At 51.1% G+C, this 26,048-nt stretch overlaps 1 protein-coding gene across 17 annotated transcripts in view; it reads left to right on the forward strand.

The window, feature by feature from the left end:
• The window catches only part of KIF1A (kinesin family member 1A), a 183,542-nt gene that overhangs the window by 36,713 nt on the left and 120,781 nt on the right, over window positions 1-26,048 (forward strand). For 9 of the 17 annotated variants that reach the window (XM_077825927.1, XM_077825929.1, XM_077825921.1 and 6 more), the window contains exons 2-12: window positions 10,523-10,599; window positions 13,248-13,427; window positions 15,486-15,551; window positions 16,474-16,652; window positions 17,746-17,857; window positions 18,912-18,989; window positions 19,404-19,469; window positions 20,571-20,588; window positions 21,876-21,951; window positions 22,353-22,431; window positions 23,043-23,185. In XM_077825927.1, the coding sequence (XP_077682053.1) occupies window positions 10,523-10,599; window positions 13,248-13,427; window positions 15,486-15,551; window positions 16,474-16,652; window positions 17,746-17,857; window positions 18,912-18,989; window positions 19,404-19,469; window positions 20,571-20,588; window positions 21,876-21,951; window positions 22,353-22,431; window positions 23,043-23,185 (1,074 nt within the window). Of the gene's footprint in view, window positions 1-10,522; window positions 10,600-13,247; window positions 13,428-15,485; window positions 15,552-16,473; window positions 16,653-17,745; window positions 17,858-18,911; window positions 18,990-19,403; window positions 19,470-20,570; window positions 20,589-21,875; window positions 21,952-22,352; window positions 22,432-23,042; window positions 23,186-23,766; window positions 23,794-26,048 lie in introns of all 17 variants that reach the window. The other 8 variants (XM_077825919.1, XM_077825924.1, XM_077825925.1 and 5 more) reach the window with 1 other exon arrangement.

A 26,048-nucleotide genomic window follows, 5' to 3' on the forward strand; every position in this document is an offset into this window, starting at 1 on the left:
GTCCTTCATGCCCTGGGAGATTTTAACAAATGTTTTGGCATTTCAAAAACTGGAACAGAGTTCTGATAGCATGGATTCCTCTCCCCATACAGCGATCAGATCCCGTACCTCCTGTTCGGTCCATGCTGGGACTCTGCACGGTCACCTCTGCTGATGAGCTCTGCACTCACCTGCAGCTTGCCACACTGGCCAAACAGGAAATGAGATTCAAAAGTTCGCGGGCCTTTTCCTGTCTACCTGGCCAGTGCATCTGAGTTGAGAGTGCTGTCCAGAGCGGTCACAATGGAGCACTCTGGGATAGCTCCCAGAGGCCGATACCGTTGAATTCCATCCACACTACCCCAAATTCGACCCTGCAAGGCCGATTTCAGCACTAATCCCCTTGTCAGGGGTGGAGTAAAGAAACTGATTTTAAGAGTCCTTTAAGTCGAAAAAAAGGGCTTTGTTGTGCGGACAGGTGCAGGGTTAAATCGATTTAAGGCTGCAAAATTCGACGTCAACTCTTAGTGTAGACCAGGCCTCAGAGTCACAGGGAGCCTCTGACCTCCATCTGGATTTGACTGGCCAGCTTGAGGACACACTTGGAGGCCTTGGGGAAGAAGGGCAGGGTGGCAGCGTATTCCAGGCCAGTTGGGAGACAGTCTTTGAGGTGAATGCCAGCCTGCTGTCACTGGCTGGTGGCCATTCTGCAGAGAGTTGCAGAAGCCAGGACAAACTACTAGTTTTTACAAAGCCACCAGAGATACAGGGACATTTGCAGCTTTCAGGGACATACTGTCACCCTAAACCTGGAGGACCCTCAGCCCTAGACCACCCCAAAATAAGATTTAGAAGTGATTTTGAGCACCTGAAAAATCCCCCTCCCCTGAAAGCCCAAGGAAGCAGATTTGACCAATTTTGTACTGCCTCTTTTCACAGCAGGGCAAGGAAGCAGAGGGGCCAGAAACACTGCATTCTGACTTTCTTTTTGCAGAGCCCCTGTGGGGACTGATCTCTGAAGAAGGACTGGAAAGGGTGCCACCAAAGCGAAGGGGGTGCTCCTCCCCCTCTGGTCTCTATTGCTTGCTCACAGGTCTGGCTGGAAAGAGCCCTGCGGGAGTCTGTGCTGGGCATCATCTGCATGCAGCACTGAATTGTTGGTAATTAGTAGCTGCATGCATCAAATCTGCTGTCTCTCTCTGCTTAAATCAGTGAAAGCTGGCAGCTCTTACAGCAGCACAGCTGAGACTCTTGGATGACATTTCTGGGGACATAATAAATTGGAGGGTTTTTTCTAACTCTGTGCTCCCCTCTTATGAATCCTACAGGCTCATCTGATTCCATAACTCTGTCTCCATGGATATCCTCTCTCTTTCTGCCCCTTTTAGACTGTGTATGCTACTGGTGCTAGTGGATCTGTGACTTCCACTGATAAAGCTAATGAAGTCGGTAAGCCCAAGGTGAATCCTGGCTCAGGCAGCAAGGAGGTTAAAGGAGTCACATGAAACTGTGTCCTGGGGATTCAGTCCGTTGCTGCTTTAGGGACAGAATGGCTGGAGAGACGGCAGCTTTCAGAGAACGGTCATTCATAGACATTGGATCAAGTCCCTATTGTCTAAGCCCATTGGAGCCTTTCCATTGACTTAACTGGACTTTTTCTCACCCCACTGGATATTGCAGTTCGTAGTACATAGGTTTCACCCTTGAAACCTGGGCCAGTATCCTCTGTTGGAGTCTTCAGAGTATACTTGTTGCCTGCAGCATAGGTGGGGGAAGGAGAAAAGGCCAAGCATGGGGCCACTGTGTTCTGTTTTATACCCTGTCATAAATATAAAGGGAAGGATAACAACCTTCCTGTATACAGTACTATAAAATCCCTCCTGGCCAGAGGCACAAAATCCTTTTACCTGTAAAGGGTTAAGAAGCTCAGGTAACCTGGCTGGCACCTGACCAAAAGGACCAATAAGGGGACAAGATACTTTCAAATCGTGGGAGGGGGGAGGTTTTGTCTGTCTGTTCTGTGTGCTTACCGGAGAGAGATCAAGAAAGCAAGCAATCCAACTCCATTAGCATTAGTAAGTACTAACAAGGAAATGCATTAGTTCACTTTTGTTTTGGCTTGTGATTTTCTCTGTGCTGAGAGGAAGGTATCTTCCTGGTTTTCTTTTTGTAACTTTAAAGTTTTTGCCCAGAGAGAAATCCACTGTGTTTTAAATCTGATTGCCCTGTGAGATTAGCTTCCCTTCTAATTGTATAGAGGTGCTTCTTTTACCTTTTTTCTTTCTAATAAAGTTCTGTTTCTTTTAAGAGCCTGATTGAGTTCTCTATTGTCCTAAGACCCAGGGCTTTGGGTCTGTGATCACTTTGTAACCAATTGGTTAAGCTATTATTCTCAAGCGTCCCCAGGAAATGGGGTGTAAGGGCTTGGGAGGATATTTTGGGGGAATAGGAACTCCAAGTGGTTCTTTCCCTGATTCTTTGTTAAATCACTTGGTGGTGGTAGCATACCCTCCAAGGGCAAAGAGTTTGTGCCTTGGGGAAGTTTTACCCTAAGCTGGTAGAAATAAGCTTAGTGGGTCTTTCATGCGGGTCCCCACATCTGTACCCTAGAGTTCAGAGTGGGGAGGGAACCCTGACATACCCTTAGTCCATGTGCTTGGAGAACACAAGTCCAGGCCTGTCTGGTGGGCATTGCTGAGTCCCAAGGTGAAGCAATACCCAGGTGTGTCTCCTGTGAGTGAGTCATTGAATTGTAACACCTCTGCTGGACAATGGTTGGTGATGTCTGTTCAACACCCACCCGGGGGTTGGTTACCTCCAGGGTGGATAAAAATCAATATTTTTTTTAAAAAAAATCAAAAAGATCAGATTTTTTTTTAATTTAAATTGGATTTTTTGATAAAATGCTTTTTGTGGAAAAAACCTATCTAAAGATAGTTTTAATTAAGATACATTGTAGCTCAAAGATATCACGGAATAGGGATTATAAAGAGAGCAGAGAGAGTGAAAAGTATTTTGGAAAAGTGAAATAGCCCCATGGACTAGTATTGGAGTGAGAGGTGGGTAGGACAGCGCACCTATCTGGAGAGCGGGCATGGATCTGCCAGACAAGGGAAGAGAGGGCACAGATATAGAACTACAGGTTAGGATGTCATCCAGGGATTGCATGGAGATTTTGTGTGAGTTAAATATGGGCAAAGAAACTGAGGAGGAGCCTTGGGGCTAGAACATGTGACCCTTACTCCCTTTGATGTGAGTGGCGGTCACACTGAGTGAGAGCTCACCAGTGAGAGTGGGGGTGGGTGGGTGTGCATAGTTTAACCCTTTATAAGCATTGGTTTCAATGCGATTCATAGAAAGTGGGGGAAGGAAAACAATCAGATGCCTCACCCTGGTGCCTCAGCAACATGTTTGCACCTTCCTCCTTTCCCCTTTGAAAGATGGCACCTCTGTTCCTCTGGTTTCCATCCTGTCTGGTTAGTACCTTGCTCTTATTACCTGTGCTCTGAAGGGCACACTCAGCAGCTTGCTGTTCCCAGGTTGGTTCCCTAGCAACTGCAGTTCTTTATGGGAAGCCTTCATCAATCATTTAGACCCCAGGTAGAACAATCAAGTGAAAGAGTCTTTTAGTTTTCTTTCCCTCTTCCATTTGAAGAGCACATTGTTACAGGCAACATTAGTTTCCCGAACAGTCTGGGTGAAGACAGACCACGTCTTTCTACTCTGGAGCAATGAAAGGAATGTAGGTGTTCATTTGCAGTAGCGATTTTATGTAGCAGATCACAGATGTACTTTGGCCTGGTGGAAGTTTAAGGTTTTCAGTAGGGCGAATTGGCCCAATGCCTGCTGGCTAAAATAGATGAACACATGAACTCGTGGAGCAGGTCCTCAAGAAATCAATTTTGAAGCACTTGGAGGAGAGGAAGGTGATCAGGAACAATCAACATGGATTCACCAAGGGCAAGTGATGCCTGATCAACCTGATTGCCTTCTAGGATGAGATAACTGGCCCTGTGAATATGGGGAAAGTGGTGGATGTGATATATTTGACTTTAACAAAACTTTTGCTACGGACTCCCACAGTATTCTTGCCAGCAAGTTAAAGTAGTATGGATTGGAATATCAAGCGGAGTACCCTAGGGATCTGTCCTGGGACTGCTTTTGTTCAACATCTTCATTAATGATCTGGATGATGGGATGGATTGCATCCTCAGCAAGTTTGCGGATGACACTAAGCTGGGGGGAGAGGTGGACATGCTGCAGGGTAGGGATAGGGTCCAGAGTGACCTTGTCATAAATATAAAGGGAAGGGTAAACACCTTTAAAATCTCTCCTGGCCAGAGGAAAAATCCTTTCACCTGTAAAGGGTTAAGAAGCTAGGATAACCTCTCTGGCACCTGACCAAAATGACCAATGAGGAGACAAGATACTTTCAAAAGCTGGGGGGAGGGAAAAACAAAGCCTCTCTCTCTGTCTGTGTGATGCTTTTGCCGGGGACAGAACAGGAATGGAGTCTTAGAACTTAGTAAATAATCTAGCTAGGTATGCATTAGATTCTGTTGGTTTAAATGGCTGAGAAAATAAGCTGTGCTGAATAGAATGGATATTCCTGTCTTTGTATCTTTTTGTAACTTAAGGTTTTGTCTAGAGGGATTCTCTATGTTTTGAATCTAATTACCCTGTAAGGTATTTACCATCCTGATTTTACAGAGGTGATTCTTTTTACTTCTATTAAAATTTTTCTTTTAAGAAACTGAATGTTTTTTCATTGTTCTTAAGATCCAAGGTTTTGGGTCTGCAGTCACTTACCAAATTGGTGAGGATTTTTATCAAACCTTCCCCAGGAAGTGGGATGCAAGGTTTTGGGGAGGATTTTGGGGGGTAAGATGTTTCCAGATGGCTCTTTCCCAATAATAAACCCGGTTAGACATTTGGTGGTGGCAGCGAAAGTCCAAGGGCAACAGGTAAAATAGTTTGTACCTTGGGGAAGTTTTAACCTAAGCTAGTAAAAGTAAGCTTAGGAGGTTTTCATGCAGGTCCCCACATCTGTACCCTAGAGTTCAGAGTGGGGAAGGAACCTTGACAGACCTAAACAAATTGGAGGATTGATTTAAAAGAAATCTGATGAGGTTGAACAAGGACAAGTGCAGAGTCCTGCACTCAGAACGGAAGAATCCCAGGCACTGCTACAGGCTGGGGACCGACTGGCTAAGTGTCAGTTCTGCAGAAAAGAACCTGGGGATTATAGTGGACGAGAAGCTGGAGATGAGTCAACAATGTGCTCTTGTTGCCAAGAAGGCTAACGGCATGTTGGGCTGCATTAGTAGGAGCATTGCCAGCAGATCAAGGGAAGTCCCCTCTATTCCCCTCTATTGGGCACTTGTGAGGCCACATCTGGAGTCCAGTTTTGCATCCAGTTTTGGGCCCCCCACTACAGAAAGTATGGGGCAAATTGGAAAGAGTTCAGTGGAGAGCAACAAAAATGATTAGGGGGCTGGGGCACATGACTTATGAGGAGAGGCTGAGGGAACTGGGGTTATTTAGTTTGCAGAAGAGAGGAGTGAGGGGGGATTTGATAGCTGCCTTTAACTATCTGAAGGGTGGGGGGGATTCCAAAGAGGATGGAGCTTGGCTGTTCCCAGTGGTGGCAGATGACAGAACAAGGAGCAATGGTCTCAAGTTGCAGTGGTGGAGGTGGAGGTTGGATATTAGGAAAAACTGTTTCACTAGGAGGGTGGTAAAGCTCTAGAATGGGTTACATAGGAAAGTGGTGGAATCTCCATCCTTAGAGGTTTTTAGGGCCTGGCTTGACAAAGCCCTGGCTGGGATGATTTAGTTGGGGTTGAGCAGCGGGTTGGACTAGATGGCCTCCTGAGGTCTCTTCCAACCTTAATCTTCTATGATACTGACACCTGGATAAGTAATAGTAGGCACTGCCAGCCTGTAGACATCGGGCTTGATTTACAAAGGAGGCTAAGGTAGTTAGGTGTGCAGATCCATGGGAATTGGCCACCTAACTCCCTGTGAATATCTTCTTTGAAAATCCCAGCCTAAAGTCTGATCCTGGAAGCACTCAACATGCACAACCCCTGTTGGGTGTCAGATACACATCCCAGAACAGGGCTTTAAATTACACTTGTCTTGGTTAATGTGTGAAGTCAGTGGGAGTCCTGGGCATTGAGTGCTTCTCCAGATCAGACTAATAGTGTGCTGTGTGATTTCACTGCTAGAGACCAGGCAGGAGGTGAGGCACAAGGTCAAGAATATGGGCACCACAGGATGTGCTGCTAGCTGCCTGTCTTCCGTGTGCAGGGGACATGACCACCCAAACTGAATAGCTAGTGGTCTAAATACGGGGCACTTTGGAATGATCTCAGTGATTATTGGATCCCAAGGGCGATGGCGAGTGGGTGAAGGACAGATACACTGTTGGCATTAGCCAGTGGGTTTTCAGTGTGGTGTCACCTTTGTGGTGGTTTGCCATGGGGCAGGCTGTTGCTGGAGCTCAAGAATTGGGGAGCAGGGTGCAAGGAGGTGTTCTGATCAGGGAGTTAGCTGCAGTGTGTCTGGAACACAGGCCTGTTGCTTGCGGGGTGCTGGCTGGCTGAACTGGAGCAAGGTGACTGTGCAGAGGTGTCCCTCTTCCCGCCTCTGCAACAACCTGGGGCAGCTGCTAGGTCTGTGCTCTGGCTAGGAACGACTCCCTGCAATTCCCCTGGGACTCCGGCACAGCACCTGTGCTCCCCATTCAATGCTCCTGGGGGTGCCATGGGCACAATCCAGCCTCCTCTGCATTGCCCATCCCCCCCGTCTTTATCAGGGCTGTCGTCACCGCTTTCCTTTGTGGCTCTTTGTGTAGCATGCGTACCCTCCTTCTCCTCCCTGTCCTTTTGCTCTGTGATCCGATGAGCCAACCCTCTCTAAAACAATGAAGCCAGCTGAACCCCTCTGATTCTTTTGGCACACAAGCTGCCTGTATCTCCTACTCTGTGCTGGTGGCTTCTTCTGGGAGGTCATTTGAAAGTCACCTGAACTTGCTGAGTAACTGATCTTGTGGTCGTTTCGCGCATGCTCGCTGCTGACGTGTCTCTCCGAGCTCATGTGATTCTTTATATCTAATAGACGTTGGGGGGAGGGGGGATGGAAAAAGAAATGATGCATTTTCTGATTTCCATGGAAAAGTCCTTTTCAGGCGCAGGGGGAGGGGGGCGGAGGGGAAGGTGGATTCCTTTTTTTCCTGCAGTTCAACACAATTGTGTTAATCTCACGGGGCCCTGCTAGTGGTGGCAGTAGGAGAGCTCAGCTGTGGAGTCCCATGACGATCCATCCTCTCCCCTGCCCAGTTCAGCCTCTCTAGGTAGCCCCTAGGGGAGAGTGGGAGTCAGCGTGGACTAAACTGCCAGCAGGGCATCCCCTCTGCATCAGACACTGACATCACCATTGCCCAGGGGTCTGCCTGAGCTCAGCAGGTGGCTGAAGCCGAAGCGTGGGCTGACTGAGGGGGGAGCACTTTTAAACACCCCGCTCCCCCCATAACCACTAAGTCAGTCTGTGGCCTGGGTATCCACCTGGATTCATCTTTGCTTCTGGATGCCACAGCAGCAAAATCCAACCTACCCTAGCTGCAGCTGACAGGGAGACTTCTGCCTCCTCCTCCTGCCAGATGCAGAGCTGGCCTTGGTGATCCATGCAGTCACACCTTTTGAGCCTGGTGACTGGGGTCCTCCATGCCTAGGTATGCAATGGCTGACCTCAGAATAACTGCAGCCAGTTGGGAACACAGCCACGTGTGTACTCAGTGACGCAGGCTTTGCTCCAGGACTCCACCACCCTCTCTGCAATGGTTTGCCACTAAATAGCAAGTCAAACTCCTCTTGAGAGCCCTCCATGACCCTGGGCAAAGTGGCTTGGGGGACTGCCCCACCCTGTGTAATGATGACCCTCCATGACAGCCTCCCTCTGTCCAGCCAATAGCCCTGCCAGTCTCCAGAGGGAAATCCCACGGGCACACACAGCAGGCCTTTCTCAGGGGCAGGCCAGGAATCTCCATGTGGCTATGAAGCTCACTTCCCAGAGAGATCAGGATGGCCATGGATCATGCTGACTTTGGAGCTACCAGCATTCCCACAGCATCATTAGATAAAGACCAGCCCCTGTTGTTGGGGGCAGGGTGGGGGAGAGCGATTCCTTGATCTTTGTGCTGGCTCAGGAGGCGCTTGGATACCATGGTGATGCAAACCATGGAAATGTCTGAGTAGTGCTGGAGAAGTCGCCTGATGTTAGTGGGACAGCGTGTGTGAGTAAAGCAGCAGGATCTGGCACGGACTGTGTTAGTGCCCACTCCCTTGGGGTGCATGCCGGGTGAAGGTAGGAAGGTGAACAGCCTGACCTGGATTTCGGTGCCTTCCTGCAGTTCACGATGGGGACAGTCCCAGGGAGGAAAGTGTCAATAGTCCTTTGGTCCCCTCGCTGGTTGTTTGGAAGCTGGAAGGGGCCCCTACGGCTGCTGGGGCTGGGATGCCCTGCTAGCTGCATCGAAGTGACGTGCAGGAGTGATCATAGCACTGGCGACACACACGATGGGTAGGACAGGTTACTGGGCTGTGGGAAGCCAGAACCGGGCAGGAAGGCTGAGAAGGTGATAAGTCGTGGCCACTGCATGGTGTGCAGGGAAGGATGGCTGGTTTACATTGAGGATGGTATGTGATTTACTGTCCCTGGCAGACAGATGACTCAGCAGAGCTGGCTCCATGGCTGTCCCTGGTGATGGATACATTCCCCCACTCTGCCTTTCCTATCGGTTAATGAAGTTTAATAGCTTGGGGGTCACATCCAGGTCTGGGGTGAACAGCTCCCCCCGGGCTGAGAGCAGGGAGCGGTATTCATAAGATACTAAGGTCAGAAGGGACCATTATGATCATCTAGTCCGACCTCCTGCACAACGCAAGCCACAGAATCTCACCCACCCCCTCCTGCGAGAAACCTCTCACCTATGTCTGAGCTATTGAAGTCCTCAAATCATGGTTTAAAGACTTCAAGGAGCAGAGAATCCTCCAGCAAGTGACCCGTGGCCCATGCTACAGAGGAAGGCGAAAAATCCCCAGGGCCTCTTCCAATCTGCCCTGGAGGAAAATTCTCACTGCTGCCTCGGAGGTTCCAGCAGGAAAGGGCAGGGCAGCCTCAAAGCTCAGTCTGTAGTGGCTGATGGCAAAGGGTTAAAGGTGGGCTCCTATCCTTTCACTGTAGGGTGACTCTGAGGAGCCCAGATCACACCAGTGTCCTTTAGACTTCTCCATGCTGCTGCGACCATAGTGCTCCACCCACCCACCCAGGAGCCACGGGGTTGTTTTCTTGCTCCATTGGCTGGCAGGGGCATGTGGGAGGGAATGCTCTGCAGCAGCATGCCCAGCACCAGTGGCGCAGCTGATGTTTGCATTGCTCTGCAGCCACAGCTCCGGCCAGCTCATAAGCAGCTGTTACGGACTCTGGAGGCAGTTCTAGTCAGCCAGGTGGCTGCTGTGATCTGCAGGCCTTTGTGCAGTACAAGATGAATAAAGGGTTTGGGTGTATTTGGAGGGACCAGGCTACATGGGCTCTTTGTGGCATTTCTGGGCTGCCTGTTGGAAATTCACAGCAGGAGGCAGTATTTGTATTTCCATGCATCTGCAGCCCAGTATATGCCAGCACTTTCCCCGGTCTAACTGGCAGGGTGTGGACATCCTGCACGGGAGTTGCATCAGACTGCTTATGGAGGTCTGGCTCTAGCCAGTCCCCACCCCCTCTTCTCAGCCACAGCTTCAGGGAAAGATCCCATACCTGCTGGAGATGCAGATACCACCATCTAAGCCTTTGCTAAGTGAATCCATTACCTATTAATAAACCTTGTCCTGAGCAGGACTCCTGGTTGAAATGATGCCCCATTACTGGATTATATATGATTACCTCATTATTTCCCTACTATCAAAATAAATCCCAGCTCTTCCCAGCCCCAGTCTTATTGCACTTGAAACAAACTAGACAGCCAAGAACACCCAGGCATTTTCTCCTTGTGACTCAGCAGCCTCTATTGCCTCCCTTCTGAATGCCTACCTTGGAAAAGAGGCAAGCGTGTAATGTAGTCTAGTCGGATGAAGACTGGGCTGTCTATTTGCCTGCCTTTCCCCTGCATCTCACTCCTTGCTAGTAGAGACCATCTGTAGGGGGAAAGGTGGTCCAGTTTCCATGCCCGTTCAGTGCCTGCCCCCTCTGCGGAGAGTGCCAACAAGGGATTTGATGGCAGTTTTGTCGTGTGGACACTGAGAACTGGACTGAGGCCATCAACTCCTTTAACCACACCCAGCCATCAGATGGCAGCAGCAGCCTTCCAATGCTGGTGTAAGCCAGTGATCTAGAGGTGAGCAAGATCCATCTCCGTGACCTGCTGTGCTGTTCATTTCCAGTTCTTTATGGCAGGTGTCTTCAGGAAGGTTTGATTGCTAATGAGGGTGGCCAAATGCTGACGGCTCATTCTACAGCATGTTTGTATCTATCTGTTTCTTTCTAGCCATCGTTAACCCAAAGCAGCCCAAAGAGATGCCCAAAAGCTTCAGCTTTGACTATTCCTATTGGTCTCACACCACGGTAAGTGGAAACCTGCTGTTCCAGGTGGATTTCCCTGCCCTGAGGCCCTCTTGCAATGGGGAGTTTGTTAAAAAGCTGGGGTTAGATGGGATGGAGTGATCCAAAGGTTTTGATATAAGGACTAGACGAGCTACCAGCTGTGGAAGAGGGGGGCAGTCTGCTTGACCATTACGCTTTTGGGTTCACCTCCTTATGAGATGACTCAGCTGATCTGGTCCCAAATCAACCACTGGGTGGCGCACCAGAGCTGGTCGCCCTTTTCATGCATTCCCCCTTCCAGCCACTGTGAAAGAACCCAAGCCATGGGTTTGCAAACAGGTCCAAGGGCAGGGACACAAGCCCTTTCATTATGGCTAGCTGGGAGCAGGTTCCCAGAACTATGGGTAGCAGCAACATCCTGATACTGTTTTCTGTTGTGACCCAGGTCACATGGTGGAAAAGGTCGAGAACTGCTGATCTAAGCAAAAAACAAACGAAAAACGATCTGTGGTAATCCCATGACAATGTAGCCCAGCCACACAGCTGGGGCCAAGGGAATGCAGTGAAAAGTCCTGTGCTATGAATACATTCACTAATTGTTCTTCAGTTGTGTTTGTGCCCTTTGTGCACCTGCTTTCCACAATCGCTTTAGCCAAGGAGTTCACTGGCAAGGGTATTCACTAGTGGCTGAAAGCTCATTTTTTATTGGCTGTCTAGGAGCATTGCTTCCAGGAAATTGGCATCTATCCATTTCATTCCTCCACTCAGAGAGCAGAAACACGGTGACCAATCACAGCATGAAGTAGGAATATAGGTGACCCATCCCAGCTTGAATTTTCATTACTTGCAACAAAAATGCTCCCAAACAATCTTCAGGTTGAAAGTAATTCATGTCAAGTGTTTCAGTAATTCCACATAACAGACCAACCTGAGACATAGTAACAGTCTGCTTCCAGATGATTCACACACAACTAGCTGTGAAATCTGACTAGGTGTTGTCAATTATTTGCCCAGCTGTGTTCCTGGCTCCTCTGTGTCCCCTGTGCTCAGTGGGCACTAAAGAGCCTCAAATGTGTTCACTCCTTCCAGCCTTGTCGCTGTCATGGGTTGTACTGGAGATAGAAACCAGATAGCATTTCTGAGAAAACTTTTTACCAGGACACATCAGCTGGAGCCAAGTCCCTTATTTAACAATCTATTTCAATTTCAATCATCTAACTCAGAAAAGGCTCGAGGCACCCAAGGCATAGGTACCAGTGCAATCCAACCCAACACAGCTAGTCAAGCAGCAGCTTCCCTCAGCAGTGCAATTTCCATTTCCCCTACCTTAAACTCCCAAATACAAATCTTACCCCTTCCCAAATGCCTGCCTGTCAGTCGCTGCCAGACTGGCGCCTCCCCCAGTCACTTTAGGGATGAGCTCAAGGCCAGCACTCCTGTCTGCCTTCTGCACCCTGTCACTCCTTCTCCACAGTCCACCTGCAACTCCTCTGGAACCACAGCATCCACTTCATGGCTCAGCCCTCTTGCCATGTCACTATCTATGTTCCCCCCTTCCAGGGGAGGTTTAGCTCCTCAATTGTCCTGCCCCTTCCCCGGTGGTGAGTGGTAGGGGGGACCCGGGCCCACTGCTCCAGGTCCCAGCCTAGGGACCCTCTGAACTTCAGTCACTTACTGCATTCCTTTGCCTCTGCTATCACTGCATTTCCTTGGGCCACTTCCCCATGGCCACAGACCTTTCTAGCCTCAGCAGCCTGCCAGAGCTCCTTCTCTTCCCCCTGGGTTCCTACCTGCACTGCTCTGTCCAGGATACTATTGGGTTATAGCCTATTCCAGACACCCTCCTCAAGCTTCAGGGAGCTACTGAGCCCTGCTCTGCCCTGAGGCTCTTTTTGTAGGGGCCTGCTGGGCCCTGATTGGCTGCTCCTCACAGCCACTTTCCCCTTAGCTGCTTTTCACACAGCCTCCCTAGGCCTCTATTACTGGCCAGTGTGGGGTGGATGCCCCATAACACTGCCCAAAAAGATGAGGCTTTGCACTGTGCCCAGGCTCTTTGAGAGCCAGAGAGGTCTGAATGGGAAAGTCTAGGGGTTCTTGTGGAGAATGCCTGCTGGCAGCTCCCTCTCTGAGGTAGCCCAGAGCTGGGCAGCTTTTCAGATCCTCAGACAGGTGTGTCACAATTTTAGGGAGGTGGAGTCTTGTCCAGCAATTCCCTAAGAGCGTCAGAACAGCCCCTTCGTCCCCATTCACATTATTTGTACCTTGATCAGGAAGCCAAGAGCTCTCAGTGTCAGCATTGGAGTGCCAGCAAGGGACTGGTGCTGAGAGGTTTTCCTTGGTGGCCCTACACCGTGGAAGTTAAAGGATCCCCTCCCCAGTTGATGAAACATTGCCAGGGATGCCCCAGTGTGTGTCTGGTCTTGATACATGAGTGACTCAGCAACAAGTAGTATGAGAAAATAATGTACGCTCTGATTCTCCTCTGACTTGCACTAGGGTGGGACAGGAGTAACTTTGGGGTGAATGGAATTGCACCCAGGTAAAACCAGTGCAAATGAGAGAAAATGAGGCCCAGATGTTTCCCATTTTTCTTGTTTTCTTTCCTTCCACTTTCTCTTTCACACCTTCCCTCTCTTCTGACCTCTGTCTCTGGTTTCTCCTCCCCGCAGCCCGAAGACATCAATTATGCATCTCAGAAGCAGGTGTACCAGGACATCGGGGAGGAAATGTTGCAGCATGCCTTCGAGGGCTATAACGTCTGTATCTTTGCCTATGGGCAGACAGGTGCTGGCAAATCCTACACCATGATGGGGAGGCAGGAGAAGGATCAGCAAGGCATCATCCCGCAGGTAACAGAGGCTATCACCACGCCGGGGAGAGCACGCTGCTGGCTGTGAACAAAAAGTACCCATAGCTGGGGCGGGGCAGGGCAGGAAGGAGAAGGAGGCTGCTGGGGAGTGGAGGGCAGGGTGGATGAATGGTTCTCATGGTGTGAAAGGCTGTTGCCCCCTGCATGTGGGGCACTGATAGCTGCTGAGTGCCAGTAAGGAGACAAGGAGCAGTTACTGGCCGGGAGAGGGCAGGATGATGGCAGCAAGGACTGAGGAGTGAACATGGCTGTGGCACCAGCAAGCACAGGAGCTACCAACTAGATTGGAAACTGACACAGAACTGGCTGCCTGGAACTTGACAAAGGGCAGGGCTGGGAGGAAGAATAGCTCCTGTTCTCCTGGATTCTCTGCCGCTCAGGGCAGCTGGAAAGTTACAGATGGGAGGGGATGTGAAGCAAGGAGCCCGGGATGGGAATCAATGCAGAGGGCACGAGCTGCTTGGAGGCCACCAAACATTTGGGGAGTCACCTTTAGGGCTCCTGGAAAGGGTCAGGGCAGAGCAAGGGAGATCCCAGACCTGCCATGAATGGGAAGGGGGCAGTAAAAGCATCAGTCCACAGAACCTAGAGGTGAGGCAGGTGGAGGCTCTAAGCAGAGATGCCTGAGTGGCTGGGAAACTTTTGGGCTGAATGACTGAGTCATACAGTAACTCCTCAGTTAAAGTCGTCCTGGTTAACATTGTTTCGTTGTTACGTTGCTGATCAATTAGAGAACATGCTTGTTTAAAGTTGTGCAGTGCTCCCTTATAAAGTCGTTTGGCAGCCACCTGCCTTGTCCACTGCTTGCAGGAAGAGCAGCCCGTTGGAGCTAGCTGGTGGGAGCTTGGAACCAGGGTGTACCAGCAGCCCCGCATTAGTTCCCCGTTCCCCTAAGTTCCCTGTGTGGTAGCTGCCCAGCAAGCTGTCAATTGCTGGGAGTTCAGCTGTCCTCCCTGCACTGCCATGTGCTGCTCCTGCCTGCCCTCTGCCTTGGAGCTGCTCCCCGGTGCCTCCTGCGTGCTGTGCAGGGTGGGAGTAGAGGGGGGGCTAATGTCAGGGTGTCCCTCTCCCCCCTGCTTCTGCATTCCGCTTGCTTCATTTCCATAGAGTGGGGGGGAACGACACGACAGGGCTCAGGATGGAGGGGAGCTTCCTGGCAGCAGCTTCTGTCTCAACTTGCTGATCTACTTAAAAAGGCACTGTACTTAGAGTGGGGTCAGCATACTTAAAGGGGCAATGCGCGTCTCTATCTCTCTCACACACGGTGTGTGTCTCTGTCTCTGTCTGCCATGCTGTCTCCCCTCCCTCCATTCGTGCTGCCTTGTAGAGTATGAGGCTGCATTAACAACAATGGGTTAACCCTTGAGTGCTCAGCTGATTGCTAGTTCATCATTTAGCAGTAAGGCATTCCCTGGGAAATATCCCACCGTCTGACTTCACCACCTCAACCAAGCTTCACAATCATCATCACTGTGTATCTGGTGAAAAAAATTTCCCTGGAACCTAACCCCCCGTATTTACATTAATTCTTATGAGGAAATTGGATTCGCTTAACATCGTTTTGCTTAAAGTCACATTTTTCAGGAACATAACTACAATGTTAATCGAGGAGTTACTGTACTGTGTCCTTATATACATCTGTCCAGCCCTGCGAGAGCCAATGGCTGTGAGCGAGTGCAGGCTTTGGCCGGACTGATCCCTGCTGTGACTCCATGCAAGGCAGGGGAGTTCTCCCACACATTAACCTGGCCGCGAAGGTCTGATTCATCCCTGAGCTGAAGCAGTTTAAATGCACAGTCCTGGTAGTGCCTTTGACTGTGCCACTTACTCTACATGTCGCTCAGAGTCACTCAGAATAGTTGTGAGTGAGCACAGAGAACAGGCTCCCCTCCTGCCTGCCTGCCTGCCTTTCTGCTGCTTCCATTTCTGGGGTACAAGGAAGAATCCTTGTTTCCCTGGTGCCCCCCGCCCCCATGGCTCTGACTGCATTATGGGGGATGTAAAAAGCCATGTCTCCTTCTCTCCTTGTCTGCTGCAGCTGTGCGAGGACCTCTTCTCCCGAATCAACGACACCACGAATGACAACATGTCCTATTCTGTGGAGGTACGGAGCCCTTCCCGCTGACAGCCGGGGGGCATTCTGCTGGGGAGAGCGCCTATTGAGGAGACAGTGATGATAAGTTAAGGTGGGCCGTTGCCAGCACCGCTGCATGGGCCTGCCCTGCTCTTGCCCTGAGTCAGTTACCCTGCTTTTTATTGACCAAAGAGGAGCTCCCATGTAATACTATCTGCAGCTCCGGGCTCCAGCCCTTGAGGAGGCCTGCCTTCCTTGCTCTGTCACTCACAGACCCTAGTACCTTTGCACCTGCTCCCATCTGGGTCCAGGGAGGGATCTAATGAACTACAGCTGTTCTCATGGGTCAGCAGTCATTGGCCTGCAGCCCTTGGGTTCCAGCACCTGCCATCAGGATGGGACAATGGGAGAGTCCTGCCGTCATCTGGTTCCAGGCCCACCCCCGGATCTGACATCACTGTTGGGATACATACCCTCACCCAGGCCTGACCTGCCTTCCCTGGCACTCCTTTACCTATATGGGGTCGCAGTTAACATCATTACATTGGTGACAATCTTAACTGATTTAAAAGTGCCTTATATCAGTTCAGCGTAATTCAGTAACAAACCTATTTAGAATCCAGTTTAGCTAACTAAGCAACTCTGGTGTGTCGACAAAGTAACTTGCTCTTCCATAGCCCCTTGTGCAAACTGGTGGGTGTGGCGTGCAGGGCCGGTGGAAAGCTAGCTGCATGCAGGGCAGGGTTTGCCCATGGCCCTTATGCCAGACTCTGCCCTCACTCACACTGACACAGCCATTGAAATCAATCGATCACTGCCTGGAATGGGGCGGCTCCTAGAGCAAGGCACTGGGTGTGTCAGGATGGGTGACAGAACTGGGTCTGTGTCCTGTGTGGTGTGGGAGCCCCTTCCCCCATTGTCAGACACGGACCTTGTGCGCTTTGTCCCCTAGGTGAGCTACATGGAGATATATTGTGAGCGTGTGCGGGACCTGCTGAACCCCAAGAATAAGGGGAACCTGAGGGTAAGGGAGCACCCCCTCCTGGGTCCCTATGTTGAGGACCTCTCCAAGCTGGCCGTCACTTCCTACAATGACATCCAGGACCTGATGGACTCTGGGAATAAAGCCAGGTGAGAGGGGGGCACAGCCTTGGTTGCCTTTCCTTCCCTCCCCACCCCAGTGCTGTTCGGAGAATCCCCTGCTTTACATCACCCAGCCCGTGCCCCACATCCTAGGCCCCTGCCTTCTGGCTGGGAGGGCCTAGACGCAATTGCCCCAGAAATCTCTCATCTTCTTTCCTGAGCTGGCTAGGTGGGCTGCTGGTGAGAGCCCCGTTGTGCTCTTGCCTCTGTATCTCAACGAGAACAAAGCAGACAGGGTCAGAGAGAGCAGCCATCAGGTGTGAAAGTAAGGTGGTACGGGCTGGTACGACGTACCGGTAAAAAGTAGCCGCCTGTACCGGCCCGTACCACTGACTTGGAAGCGCGTGAAAGCTGCGGATGGGGGGCGCAAAGGGGGCAGTGACATTAAAGCGCTGCCACGGCAAAAGGACCCTGCTTAAAGCGCTGCCGCAGCAGTGTTGTAACATCCCTGTCCCTTCTCCACGCCCCCCCAGCTGCCGATGTGGGGGGCAAAAGGAGCAGCTACTCCAGGGCCGGCGATTTAAAATCACTGCTGGAGTCCCGGGCGGCGTGGGCGGGCTGTCTGGGGAATGCTGAGAGCCCTCAGCCCCGTCCCTTCCGCCCAAGGCCCCACTCCTTTGGGGGGCAGGGGAGAACTGCCCCCCGTACCAGTAAGAGAGAAATTTTACTTTCACCCATGGCAGCCATACTGCAGCACCCACTCACTGACCCAGTTTTTTTTTTTTCTTGTCTCCTAACTGCTGTCCACTAGCCTCATGTTGTCCTGTGATGGAACCAATCCTGAGTCTTGCCCCCAGGGAGCTGTGGAGGTGGGACTGGGCGTGTGGGACATGGCCCAGAGCCCGCTGAATTCAATGGGGAGACCCTCATTGACTGCAGCAGGCTTTGCATGAGCCCCTTAGAGACGGAGGCGTCCAAACCAGAGCTGGGCATTAAGAGGTGGTCCAGCATGATCTCCACTTGCTCATGCTCTTCTCGGTCCTGCCTTGCGGAGTCACCAAGCTCTGCCTGATGTCATCAGCTGTGTACTCTGAGATAGTGCTGCAGGATTCCATGCCTCCCTGCCCTCTTCCCTCCACAGGACGGTCGCTGCCACAAACATGAACGAAACCAGCAGCCGATCACATGCTGTCTTCAACATCATCTTCACCCAGAAACGGCACGATGCAGAAACTGATGTCACCACCGAGAAGGTGAGCACAAAGGGGGGTGTTCCTTTAGTGGGGCAGGACAGCACTTCCCCAGTTCCTGTGCTCTTGCTAGTGGAGAGAAGGCGTGACGGTTGGGCTAAAAGGGCTGAGATAAGAGGTAGATAAATAATAAGCATCTTTGTTAGGAGCTGAGATGAAGAAGGCTAGTGGAGAGCTTTGCAAGCCTAGCCTTCCATACCCCAACTTTCAGTGTCCCCTTCCCATACTGCACCCCCAGCCACGCTCTCCACTGTCCTGTTGGGTCCTTTAGCTCGCTCTGGGTAGGGTTTTCAGCACAGTGGGGCACATCTGAGCCTTGCTATGCATTGTAGTGGCAATAACAGCGGGCAGTTTTCGCCCCAAAAGCCTTGTGTATGCCCCACCCTGGGTCAGCGCCAGGGGCTTGAGCCACTTATCTGACTTCTCCTCAAACAAATGAGGACTTGTGCCCAACCACCCTGCAGTTTGTTTGTTGACCAACTCCTGATTTTGCCAATCTCTGTTTGAATGGGCAAGGCTGGAAACCTGCTCTCTCTGACTCTGAAGAAAACAGGACTCAGACTCAAACTGCTGTTAATTTTTCAAAAATAAAGCTCTCCCTGGTGGAGACCATCAGGGCATATATTGAACCAATCCCTTGTTCTGGTGGCGGGGGTGCTGTGCTGCTGGCAGGATTGTCTTTTGGTGAGGTCCTGACTACTTATGGCCACTAAGCACCCCAAGTCACTCTTTGCAAGAGTAGGCATGTTAGCTGTAGCGTCCAGGCCCTATTCCAATTTGGATAATCACATTCTGCCTCCCCCAAATCCATCTCCCCACCCCTAACGGTTTCAGTTGAACCAAGTAGTTACTTCCTCCTCCAAACTGCTATGCAGAATGACTGGGCACTGCTAAACAGCTGCTGCATTTCACTCCAGAGGTGGTTGCATTTCAGTGGTGGATTGTGATTTCTGTTTGCACCATTTGCATAGCAATGCATCAGGTGTTTGGGGACCCTTCTGGATGGGTGCAAGTCATCGTTGTGCCCTCAATGGCAAGCATCCTTCTCTGTTTATAGGTCAGCAAAATCAGCCTGGTCGACCTGGCTGGGAGTGAACGGGCCGACTCTACAGGGGCCAAGGGCACGAGGCTAAAGGTAAGAGAAGAGCATGAGTCAGGAGCTGTACTCGGTGCTGGGTGCTGTTTGGGGTGCTGTTGGTGCACCCCAGCCACGGAGAGGTGTGCTCATTTCTTTGGTGGATTTTCAGACAGCTGGAGTGCCAGTAATGACATCCTGATTAGCCACTAAACCCAGCACAACCACTGCTCCCAACTGGTTCGCTCTTGAGAACCAGCTACATGCAATGCCTTTCCTCTCCCCAGGGAGTCCCTGGCACGGAGGGAGCTGGCTGTTGGCCATGTTTGCTGTGTGCATGGATCATCTGTGGATCTGAGCCTGGCTGTTCTGCTGAGCTGCAGACACCCACGCACTCTTAAGCTGATTTGTGTGTCAGGACCCTCTCTGTCAGTCAGCTTTTGGAGCCTAGGATTTTCTGTCTTCCTTCAACAGGAGGGAGCAAACATCAACAAGTCTCTGACCACGCTGGGGAAGGTCATATCTGCACTGGCTGAAATGGTAGGTTGGCCAAGGAGGTCTGTCCACAGGGTGGGCCTCATTACATAATACCACACTGTGCAACCCTGAAGCACTGACTCCCATTGACACTTATGGACCCACTGACATGAATCAGTGCTCACCCCGCGAGTTAGGGCTGCTCATACTAGGCCCTAGTGATGCCATTGGATGAGCAGCCCTTGTAGTCCCTTGTGCCAGTGACTATGAAATGTCCTCTGAGGCAGACATTCCGGGAACAAGCCAGCAAAGAGCCCTCTCTTCCCATGACTCAAGTACATCAGCCCCTGAGCTCACTCCCTCTCGCACACACCCTTGCTGGCATAGAATGACAGGTATCACTGATGGACTCTGGCATCAGTTGGTGCCTGGCAGACTCCCCCACCCTGGAGTGGGGGAATCTTTAGAACGATCCACGTTGCATGGGACTGGCTGGAGTGTTGGTTGCATGGGACTGGTGGGGCAGGGCAGTTGGGGGGTGGGAAGGGTGAGCTGGGATCTCCTGGGAATGGAGATTGAGGATCATTGATGGATATATATTAATAGATACATTTTTAAGAGGAGCTAGAGCCATTAGGCAGCCAGGCAGAACAGGAAATGGAGCCAGGATCATGAGCATCTCTCACCGTTTCATCACTTTGTGGGTATGGGGATCCCTTCCCCTGCCCTCCGTCTGGCTTTGATTTTTCTCAGTATATGCTCTGTGGGAGAGGGGTTGTTTCCCTTTGTGTTTAGGATGCTACCGCAATCTAAATAATAACTCCCAGTCACATGTCCTGTGCCACAGCCTACCTGATGAAAATCCAGAACTTACTCTTAGCATAGGGGCAAGCAGGGTAGGAGGAGCCTTTGTGTCGTTCCCCCCCCCCCCCCCCAACGCTCACTCCTCCATTGCAAGCTGCACGGCAGTGCTCGTGCTCAGAGCCCACTCTCCATGGAGAGTTCTTCATCTCTGAGAGGTAGAAGCTTTTCCTAGGTGATGGAGGGGAAGTTGCAGTTACCCACAGCCCCTTGTCCTGACTGGAGCAAACTGTCCTCCTCTTCAGCCTCTCTTTGTCTCACATGCTCATGCAATGGTAAACAATGTCTCTGGTTTCCTTTCAGGATTCGGGGCTCAATAAGGTATGTGCTTTGAGGGTTCTGTTCCTTGGCTTGGGTGATCAAACACAGGCTGGGGTAGGGGCATTGCGGATGGAAAGGGGGAGGTTACTGAGATGGAGCCCGGGACCATGCTGTTGCGTGGATTTTTAAACCGAGTGCCCCATTGTTTTCGGTGGGGAGCTCTGCTCTGAAATTCAGGCACAATTTGACCTCCAGTGAGGTTCTGTGCTGCAACCCTGTGGCTCCAGTGACTGGTGACCTATAGCAGAGGCTGTGCAGCAAAGAGCTGGCCAACAGCAAGGCCAGTCAAAACGGTACCAAAATGGCCTCATTCACTGCCCACAGAGTGGCTTTTAACCTTGGCTCCCTTCAGCTCCCTGCGTTTGAGATTAATATCTCAGTGGAACAGCTGTGGTGGAGAGGAGAGCTTTTGCTAGTCTGAATCAGCTGGAAATAGAGGGAGGGGTGACACAGGCTAGGCTTAGCATAGTGTGTCTCGGGCACATTAGCATTTCCTGGGACTGTGCTGCCATTGTTGCAAGATCAGTCCAGAGCTGGAAGTCACCTGTGGACTGTTGCTTCTCCTGTGTAAAATCTTTTGGGGGGAATGAAGGGGAGAGTTCACTGACCTAGGTATTGGTGTGTAACTGGGCTGGATGGGAGTAAGGGATGGACAAACTGGTTGTGCTGCAATAAGAATCAAACCGAACCCAAACCAAACATCTATTGAGGTCTGAAAATATTCAGTTCACTTCTCCCCAGTCTGTTATAGTCATCTCTGCCTTGCCTGAACTTCAGTCTCTCTCAGATGCTGGTATGGCCCCTGTTACGATAGAACCTGGCGCCTCACAACACCTGTGTGAGGTTGGGAGGACCAAGGCCAAGTAACTTGCCGAAGGTCACACAAGGAGTCTGGGGCAGAGCAGGGACTTAGACCCAAGTCCTTGGCTAGTGTCCTATCCATTGGACATCACATCGTGGCTTGTTGGGGGAGGGGGTGGAAGTGGGAGGCAGAGTTGTTCTTCATGTTTTTCCGGTCTACTCTAAAGCAGAAAATCTCCATAGACAGACTCTTCTTGCTGGATTGCTAGAAGTAGATAATTCGGTCAGCATCCAGAGTTTGGGTCCTTATCGAACCTCTGAACCATAGGTGGTTTGCTCCAGGCTAGGGGAAGCTCAAGAGTGTGCCTTTGGCCAGATGTGGCTGGAGGTCACTAGGTGAATAACCCTGCTTGATACTGTCTGAGAGCCCACTACCTTTGAAGAGAACGAGGTATCTCATCTCCCTGCTGTGCTCTCTTCCTCCAGAACAAAAAGAAGAAAAAGACAGACTTCATCCCGTACCGGGACTCCGTGCTGACCTGGCTCCTCCGGGAAAACCTGGGTGAGGGAAGGAGTCTGGTTTTCACTTAGTTTGCCCTCGTTCTGGCCTTAACTCACTGAATTTCCAGGCAACAGACCTCCAGAGGCTCCTGTCTCCTGAACTCTCATAGTCTCCCTGATTTAACTCCTCCCCCTCCCTTTGCCCTCCGGCTGTCAGGGACCCTTCACTGGGGCAGGGTTACGTCCCAACTCATTCAAAGCACTAGATGTTCCTGTGCTGGAGTTCTGAGTGACCATGTGAGCTGGGAGGGCTGTGGGGTGGGGATACTGTTTGGTATGTGTGCTCAGTGGGCAGAATGACAGGGATGCTCTGGCAGGAAGGGGAAAGCAGAGAGAACGGGGGTTAAAAAGAGGGCCCAGGAACAGATCTGCTTCATGGAGCCAAGGTGTTTTCTCTGGCAGGTGGTAACTCCAGGACTGCTATGGTTGCTGCTCTCAGCCCTGCTGATATCAACTACGATGAGACCCTCAGTACTTTAAGGTAGGCCTCTGTGACAACAGTTCATCGTCACGTCCCCTGCACAGGGGCTGGGGAACATGGAGTGTGACATCTGAAGTCACAGCCTTAGCCATTCCCCTCCTGTTGCCTTCACTGTTCCTTCATTCCACTATTGTTCCATAGCCCCTCACTGATACAGAGCTCCACTCTGGGCAGCACTTACCACTGCCCTGTGTGAATGTCAAAGCAGCAGACGAGGGTCCCTAACCATTCGTTCTGTCCGTAGCATTACAGAGCACTGTCCTCCACCCCTGCCACTGGCCTTCCTAGTCCCTCTCCCAGCTTGGCACTAGACTACACTGTGACCCTCTCCTTTGTGTTGCTGGATTTGCTCTGTGCGTCCCCCATCTGTTACTGCAGATGGGAGTAGAACAGGGAGCCTCATGGCCAGAAAGCTACAGCTCTGAGGGAGCCTTCGGCTGTCTGAACTGTGCTAACCAGGGCTCTGCGAGAAGCCATGCTTTGCATTATTATATGCAAATAGACCCCAGGTCTTCTGAATGCCAGTCCAATGCCCTAGTCCCTGGCCCATGCTGTCTCAGACCTGAAGTCTGAGGAAGTCTGGTGATTGGCCATGTGTCCCATTTCTGCAGGTATGCTGACCGTGCTAAACAGATCAGATGCAATGCCGTCATTAATGAGGATCCTAACAATAAGCTGATCAGGGAGCTGAAGGATGAAGTGGCTCGTCTGAGAGATCTGCTCTACGCCCAGGGTCTCGGAGACATCATTGACAGTACGTACCTCTGTGGGCTCTAAGCTGGGACCGGGATTTGCTTAGGAGAAGCAAGATGGAGCTCTCTAAATTTCAGTTTACTGGGGTAGGACAGGCTCAGCCATCTTCATCCCCACCACGATGTGCAATGGCATTACATCACCAAGACATCTCCATTCCCTGCCCTGTTGCTCCTTGTAGTTCCTCTCCCTGACACTGCTTCTCCGCCATAGCCTGCTGGGAAAGCCCCCTACTGATATCAGGGAGATGCATGTGATCACCACAATCCTGGGGACTCTAGCCTACACCCCTCATGCTGACCGTGAACCCTAGTCTCCAGCCCCAGGGTGGCTCCACAGGGACAGGCTCATCCTCTGTGCTATCAGTCCCAGGACTGCTGTCCCACCAAAGAGGCAGTCTCAGCTTGGTGAGCGCTCCCTGTGTTGCTCCCAGGGAGATGTCCCCAGGCTGGGTCAATGTACGGGCTCTCTTCTCAACCTGAGGGGCATGCTTCTCTGTTCCTTAGTCCTATAAAGATGAACCTATTCTTGTTCTGTTTTCTTTTGTCTTTCTTCCCACTCCCTCTCCTCTCTTTCTCTTAGCTAACACTGCTCCAGGAGGACCTAAATGTGTGTATTTCCCATTGTGGGTATTGTGTGTGCTTCACTGCTTCTTCAAGACTCGGTCGTAGCAAAGGAACATACATACAGCATGGCAAAGGGGTCCAATTGCCTACAAGCAAGGGCCCAGCTATGGGAAGCTTGTATGCTCTCACAGCTGTGCTGTGGAGGTGTTAAGGTAGTCATCTGCTCCTCCCCACCAGTACCCTGCCACAGTGCTCAGCCAGGACTCTGCTCCAGCCAAGGGATGCGCAGATCACTTAGGAGGTTTGGTGGGCGACTGCCTGCATTGGCAGAGTAACCTCTTCGCACAGGGAGCTCCCTTTCCTCATTAGAAGGCTCATCCTTGGCCCTTGTGTGAGGCTATCATGCTTGATGGTTCTCCCAGATCCACAAGCAAGGGGACCTCCACGGCGCCATCTGCTAGGGGAGGGGAGGGGGGCCTGGGATTGATATATGGCAAGGACAGGGGAGGCCATGCACCAGTCTTCCTCAAACTCTGTGTTAGCTCTGCACAAGAGGTAGTGCAGCCCTGAGCCATGTGGTCCTGGGTGCTGAGCTGGGGAAGCCAGACTGAGGCTAGCCAGCTTCTCTCAGTCAGTGCCTTGGCTGAGGTTTTGAGCCGCTGTACCGGAGTGGCCAGAGGTTAGCTGAAGAATTTGCCTGCATTGTGCTCCCCTCCAAAACATGTGAGATGGAATTGGTTTTCTAAATGAACTTCCTGGGCCTCTTTTCTCCATGCTGTAGCTATGGTTCCTGCTGTTTCTGTGCTGTTGCTGCTTCTGCTGGGTCTGGGACTAGTACCGATTCCAGTATTGGTTCTGCTGGCAATACCCTAACTATGGGCACTAAGTTATCTGCTTCCTACCACTGATACAAAATCACAAGTGTTCCCAGTGACCCAGCCTAGATCCTACTGCTGGTTGTACTGGGACCAGCAGGGCTACTGAACTAGTTCATGTGCTCCTGGACTTGACAAAGTGAGCTGGGAGGCCCTGCAATCTGCACCTTGTTTGTAAAAGAGCTCTCAACAGTCCAGCTGACATCCCTGGTCAGTGGCATAGCTAGAATCCATGTCAGTTTGGCAGAGAAACAGCCCCCAATTTCCCTGCTGTGGTCTCAGGCGAAATAACAGCTGATGGGAGCCTAGTGCAGGTAGAGTGATCTCAGCCCATTGACTCCTTCAGAATTAGCAAACGCCTGACCGGGATCCCTTGGTCCATTGGAAACAGACTTATGAGTAAGGCTTCCTTTCCTTGTAAGAAGCCGGCCTGGATTTCTGGTCTTAGTTCATAGAAGATTAGGGTTGGAAGAAACCTCAGGAGGTCATCTAGTCCAACCCCCTCCTCAAAGCAGGACCAATCCCCCACTAAATCATCCCAGCCAGGGCTTTGTCAAGCCAGGCCTTAAAAACCTCTAAGGAAGGAGATTCCACCACCTCCCTAGGTAACCCATTCCAGTGCTTCACCACCCTCCTAATGAAAAAGTTTTTCCTAATATCCAACCTACACCTCCCCCACTGCAACTTGAGACCATTACTCCTTTTTCTGTCATCTGCTACCACTGAGAACAGTCTAGATTCATCCTCTTTGGAACCCCCTTTCAGGTAGTTGAAAGCAGCTATCAAATCCCCCCTCATTCTTCTCTTCTGCAGATTAAATAAACCCAATCCCCTAAGCCTCTCCTCATAAGTCATGTGCCCCAGCCCCCGATCATTTTTGTTGCCCTCCGCTTGACTCTCTCCAGTTTGTCCACATCCTTTCTGTAGTAGGAGCCCCAAAACAGGATGCAATACTCCAGATGTGCCCTCACTAGTGCCTAATAGAGGGGAATAATGATATCCCTCGATCTGCTGGCAACGCTCCTACTAAGGCAGCCCAAGATGCCGTTAGTTTTCTCCGCAACAAGAAAACACTGTTGACTCATCTCTAGCTTCTCATCCACTGTAATCCCCAGGTCCTTTTCTCCTGAACTGCCATTTATCCAGTCGGTCCCCAGCCTGTAGCAGTGGTGGGATTCTTTCATCCTAAGTGCAGGACTCTGCACTTCTCTTGTTGAACCTCATCAGATTTCTTTTGGCCCAATTCTGCAACTTATCTAGGTCAGTCTGGACCCTATCCCTACCCTCCAGCAAAGCTACCTCTCCCCCCCAGCTTAGTGTCATCTGCGAACTTGCTGAGGATGCAATCCATACCATCATCCAGATCATTAATGAAGACGTTGAACAAAATGGGCGCCAGAACCGACCCCTAGGGCACTCCGCT

This window comes from Eretmochelys imbricata, chromosome 9, assembly GCF_965152235.1.
Source record: "Eretmochelys imbricata isolate rEreImb1 chromosome 9, rEreImb1.hap1, whole genome shotgun sequence".
In the NCBI taxonomy this organism is placed as follows: domain Eukaryota; kingdom Metazoa; phylum Chordata; order Testudines; family Cheloniidae; genus Eretmochelys; species Eretmochelys imbricata.